A 5,723-nucleotide genomic window follows, 5' to 3' on the forward strand; every position below is an offset into this window, starting at 1 on the left:
TGTGTAGCTGAGACATGGACAATGTACAGAAGACACCTCAAGTCACTGGAGAAGTACCATCAATGCTGCCTGCAGAAGATCCTTTGAATCAAGTGGGAATACATATGCACCAATGTTAACGTCCTCTCAGAAGCAAACACCATATGCATCAAGGTGATAATCATCCAACACCAACTTCGCTGGGCCAGCCATGTCATCCAAGTGTCCAACTCCAGCCCCCCAGTGCAAGTTTTATTCTCCCAGCTCAGTACACTCAAGAGGAAAGCAGAGAAAGCACTTCAGGGATGTCCTCAAGGCCAACTTGGAAAAAATACAACATCAATATCAACTCATGGGAGACTATTGCCCAGGCCTGCCCCAAATGGATGAAGAGTCTGTTCCAGGGATCTCAGTACTCTGACACCTCATGACAACACGAGATAGAAAAGCAGGAAAATCAGTGTGTTATGGACCAAACCAAGAATCCAGAGCCACTCGTCCTGCATGGAAACACACGCCCAAGTTGCAACAGTACTTACTGATCCCGAATCAACCTCATCAGCCATTTCCAGACCTACAGGTAAGGCAATCATGAAAGACAATCATCCTCGACTGCACGGGATTGTCAATCATGATTACCTGCACAACATGAAGAGCATCAATTTTGGTCTACAGCATTTCAGAGTTAAGGGTCCCCCATCTCGCCTCAAATAGTTCTTATTTGACCTTCTGTGAGCAGAAACAGTCAGCAGGTTTTACACTGCTGTCTAGGCACTTAGTTGAAGCAATTCTGGATTTAGATGAAGAATTCTCCCTTGTCATTAGGAGAGATAGCAACTGCTCTTTCTTCTCGGCTCTTTCTAATGACTTGAGGATCAAGGAAGGCACAGAGATGGCAACTGCTCCAATTCAACAACAGTACACTTGATAGTGCACTTGACAAGATGTCTGGTCTCTGTGAATGCTGGTGCAATAAGGATGACCCTTAGACGTGAGCCACATTCTTGTCCCATAGCCTCCAAGTTGCATATCATTCTGATTAGATGCCAACATGGCCATGTGTGGTTTACCCAAACTTTGAGACTGAGGGCATCCCTGTCTGGTTTCTGGGGACAATTCATTCATGCTTAGGATATTTCCTTCCTGGGTGTATAACGAGATGCTATACAATGTTGAAGAGTTCATTCGCAGATGAGCAGAAGGGTGATGCAGACGGAAGAGGTCAAAAGACCCAGAAGCCTTATGAAGAATCACACTGTCCACAGAGGTGAAGCCCCAAGAATTGATGGGGAGTCTCTTATCTTCAAGAATCTCCCCTCTCGAAACAAGTCTTGGCTTTTGTGAAGTCTACGATGGTCCATAAAAGTTACCTTTGTAGAGAGGTCTTCTTCCAGCTGTTCAACAACTTGAGGGGTTATAGGAAGTCACACATGTAATGAACTGAAGAAAAGACATCTGGCTATGAGATGGCTCTTAGGAGCTAATTATCTAATCCAGGCTAATCAAAATATGCCCTTGCAGCTGGAAATATGCTGCAACTATGCAGACACATTGCTGAAGACCCTTGATGCAAACGACAGTCAAATTGAGAACATAAAACTGGAAGCAACTGATCTTACCAGAGAACCAGAGCTGCTTGGCAAGAGTAGAAAAGTATTAGGCATTCGTAGGCCATCAAACGCCTATTAAGATAAAATGTTTGAGGTGAGTTGCTGGGCAAATTTTATCCTACAACTCAGGCTTGTTTTTTTTTTTTTAAATCAAGAGGTGAGACGTGGATGTTACATCATCTCATCAGGTAAGCTGGCTTTGAGGATCAGCAGGGCATTGGCAGAAGCAAACAAGTACTTACTAGCAAACAATGTAAGTTGGAAATACAATCACCCTACATGTGTCAAGCTTCCTTTTCTTTTTTGGCAGTATGTTGTCCTCTCCCAGAGTTCTCATCTTGCCTCCACATATGTTGCTAAGTTGGGCAGCCATTTGAAGTGACCTTTCTTTCAGATGACATGACCTAACATGAATGCCCCTTGGCTCTTAAATAGACCAGAAAGAGGCTGCTGTAAATCAGCATCACTCTTCCTAGCCACAGCGAGCCGAGAATATGAAATTAAGCCCAGAAATGTATATTTTACAATAAATATAGGTACCATAGCAGGGTAGACTGCTCTAATATAGGAGTTGGAAGGTGTTCTGGAGCAGAGGAAGGTGTGACATACCAGCATCTCAGAGCTCATATAACACAACTGAATTTGCATAATCTTTCCACTGTTTACACCTTATAATTCTTAAATGTGGTAAAGCCCAGTTTCCTGTCACTCTGGGTCACAGAATTAAAGTGTGTTGATAGCTCATATTTACAAGAGGGCACAAATGTAAGCTCTTCACTTCAATTTCCAGATCAATCTTATATAAGCAACGTTTTATGCTTCATTATCCCAGCAGTAATATGTCTATGTTAGAAAGGATCATTAACTACTTTAGTGAATGTATTTTTTCTACCTACAGTAGCTTTCTTATCTATAGTGAATTAGAGTCACTACAAGGACTTTAATTAGCAACAGCCAGTGTTAAGGGAGGCAGCAATAGGAATGAATTGAGACATTGTTCAAAAAGATTTGAACAATGAGGTATGAGTCACTTAACTAGTTTCTTAATATGCGGTGATTTATAGAGGTCACCAACTACACATGTAGCTACTGCCACTACTTACCTGCTCCTGTAGATTACTGTGTAACTACACTTGGTAGATCCAAACGTAATTACCATGTAACCTGCACTGTAGTTCAGAACATACAAATAATCATGAATTTAACCCTGCAATGAGACACCACTTACCAGGTATTTAAATGCTCAACAGTCATTGGGCCAGAGTCACCGTGGATCAAACTTCAATTTCTGCAACAAGTCCCTATGCCCATGGTCCCTGGATGAATGCACTAAGTGGTGCTCAATCTTTTTTCCCCAACAGGCTGAATTGGCAGCGCCTGGTCTGTCCTCAGGCTGGATCCAGCCAGGGTGGCCATAGCAGGCACCATCTAGCTGTGCAGGGGAGGTGAGGGGGCAGGCCAGACACAACACAGCCCCAAAGGGGAAAGGAGCTTGATCCAGCCCCACAAGTGTGGGGGAGGGAGGCCAGGCCACAACCCAGCTCTGGAGTGGGGGGAGGCATGAGGTACACCCCAACAGGAGGGAAGGGGCTCTAACCCAGCCCCATGGGGGGAGGTGGTGTAGCTTGGCCCCAACCAGGGCTTGGGGATTTGGCAGGAGGGAGAATGACTGCTCCGCCACTGCCAAATTTCTGGACTTGTGGGGAGCCCCACAGGCCAGATGTGATGGCTCTGCGGGTAGCATTTGGCTCGTGGGCTGGAGGCTCAGCATCCGTACACTATCTCGGTGACTGCAGCTAGCAGGGCTCCTTTGGATTTTGTCTGAAATTAAAATCCCTCTCTCCCACACCCCCAGGTGAGGAGCATAAATAGAAGTTGCAGTGAAAACACCCCCAACATCTCCATGCGAATGATTTTTGTGACACAAGGTGCCCCGCTGCGGAGTTTGCACCTCCCAGTCACAGATTTCATTAATCTGGCCCAACACATTCATGTACGGTAATTACACGATACTTCTGCCCTGACACTGAACAGGTTATTAAAATAACTGATGTGTTGTGGACCTGAGTAAGAAACAGATTAAAGTCCAATCACCCCTGCTTTTTGGCACTGAAATGCTCTCTGCACTATAAAATAGCCTCATAGCTGGCTACTGCTTGACCGACAAAGATCTCTAATAGCAAAACCAATAACAAATCGTGTAACTGGTAACAAAACTGCTTCCAGCACTGTTACAGAAGCACTGTTTGAGACTTTCTGTCACAGTCCAACAACAATTTTAGCTTAATTTATACTAGGAGCTGATGCATCTCTTCAGGCAGACTTGCTCCTGATGACTTCTAATGACAAAACAGTTCCCTAATGTCAAGAAAGAAACGTTCTCAGAAAAAAACCATTTGGGAATCAAGTTGGCCTCAGAGGAATCAAACCTAAAACGTATTCCATGATGTCATTAATTGTAATCTTAGAGATTTATGGTAGAGTTGGACAAACGATGAACTACAACTCCCTCCTGATAAAGTCAAGTTCAGAAATGGTCGGTCAGACGAATTATAATTATTGGGACACAACTCTGCATTGCTGCCCTTACAGCTGGAACAGACAGGCAGCGAGAACTGACACCATTTCCCGTGCAGCGAGTGGCAAGGGAAGCTCACCTGAGACTGCGGGATCGGGGCCTCATGGCTGGGGAGTGACGCCCTTCCTCGTCAGTGATGCTCTCCGTGCTGAAATGCTTGGTCAGAAAATGAAGCTCATCGGCCGTTGGCTGAAAGGGCAGCTGGTGCAGCTTCTCCTGGGATGAGCATGATGACTGAGTACAGAAAAAAATACAGAAAAGAAATACGCTAAACACATGCACAGGGGACAGCTAATGAGTGGAGTAGGGATGGATCCTGCCAGACTGCACAGCCTTTGACAGAAAAGAAAGTCACTCACCAGCACAGGGGCCTCTTTTATTTTCCTAATTAGGCTAGTTCAACATGCATGCGTAATTCTGAGGCCACTAGGATCAGGACCAGTTCTGGAGGCTGGTTAAGGGATAACAAACTCCCGCGGCTCCAGAACTATTCAATTTGATCAAGAAGATAATTCATTTGGAGGAGAAAGGGAAGGTGCATAACTAAGAAGTCTCTTTGGGATGGGCAAAGAGGTTGCTGGAGTAGTGAGCAGCTTTTCTTTTCTTCCCCCCTCATGCTCCCTCAGCCCAGAGATTTCACTGGCATGCAGAATGCTATGGAGGTGTGTGGTATGTGAAAATTGGCATCCTTTACTGGCTCTCTTTGGTACTTGCTATTGTAAATGATCTGTATTTCATTCCTCCCTAGTTTACCCATCAGCTTTCTTCTCTAGTTGAGCAGGCAGGAATAAAGTGAGGAGAGCTGACTTTGCAGGGCTGTATGATGAACAAGGTTTCCCTTGTTTTTCTATTACAAAGAGGTGAAGAGTTTATTCATCTTTAAATGATCTGCTCTGCTTATAACGTGTGCTGGTGTAATGACAGACATTAAACAGTTTTAACTGCTGAACCAAGCAAAAACTGGAATTAAATGAAAATTAATGTGAAAGCTGAACAGTACATTTGGTGAGAGCAAGTGGTTGCTTAAAGCGCAACTAGGAAAACAGAACCAATGGGTGCAACTGCTATACTTTTCCATCTGGCAGGACTCACTGAACATACTATTTCAAGAAAAAACCAAGACTCTCAGCAGGTGCTGAACAACCGGAGTGCTACACTCCACGTGGTCTTGTGACATCGATGGTTATTCTCTGACATCCCGGTCTGTATTGCTCTCATGGAGTAATCACTGTGCACCGCTGAACTGGATAACCCTTCTTTGGCCGTACCTCATTACTACCACTTGCATTCAGTGCAGCTGAATGCATTCAAGCGCTGAGCAGCAGCAACAAATGTATCAAGGCCAAGGACGCATGCACAACCCAAATTTCAACTTACCTATGCTTGTTTTTCTAGTTATTTGCTGCTGAAGATATTAGTGAGCTTTCAGGGAAAAAAAGCTAGGAACTATAGCTTAGTAGTTGAGGCCAAGTGCTGACAAGTCTGTCTAAGACTGGCCAGGACTTACTGAAAAACACCACATTTTTAGTGCTGATAGCATATACAGTTTTTTATAT

The 5,723-nt window shown here is 44.4% G+C and overlaps 1 protein-coding gene across 1 annotated transcript in view; it reads right to left on the reverse strand.

The window, feature by feature from the left end:
- MAST2 (microtubule associated serine/threonine kinase 2) overlaps window positions 1-5,723 on the reverse strand; it is a 242,575-nt gene that overhangs the window by 65,474 nt on the left and 171,378 nt on the right. Inside the window, exon 7 of the mRNA XM_019501382.1 lies at window positions 4,247-4,401. Within this exon, the coding sequence (XP_019356927.1) occupies window positions 4,247-4,401 (155 nt within the window). The remainder of the gene's footprint in view (window positions 1-4,246; window positions 4,402-5,723) is intronic.

This window comes from Gavialis gangeticus, unplaced genomic scaffold (genome assembly GCF_001723915.1).
Source record: "Gavialis gangeticus isolate Ggan-Ray unplaced genomic scaffold, GavGan_comp1, whole genome shotgun sequence".
Taxonomy (NCBI): Eukaryota; Metazoa; Chordata; order Crocodylia; family Gavialidae; genus Gavialis; species Gavialis gangeticus.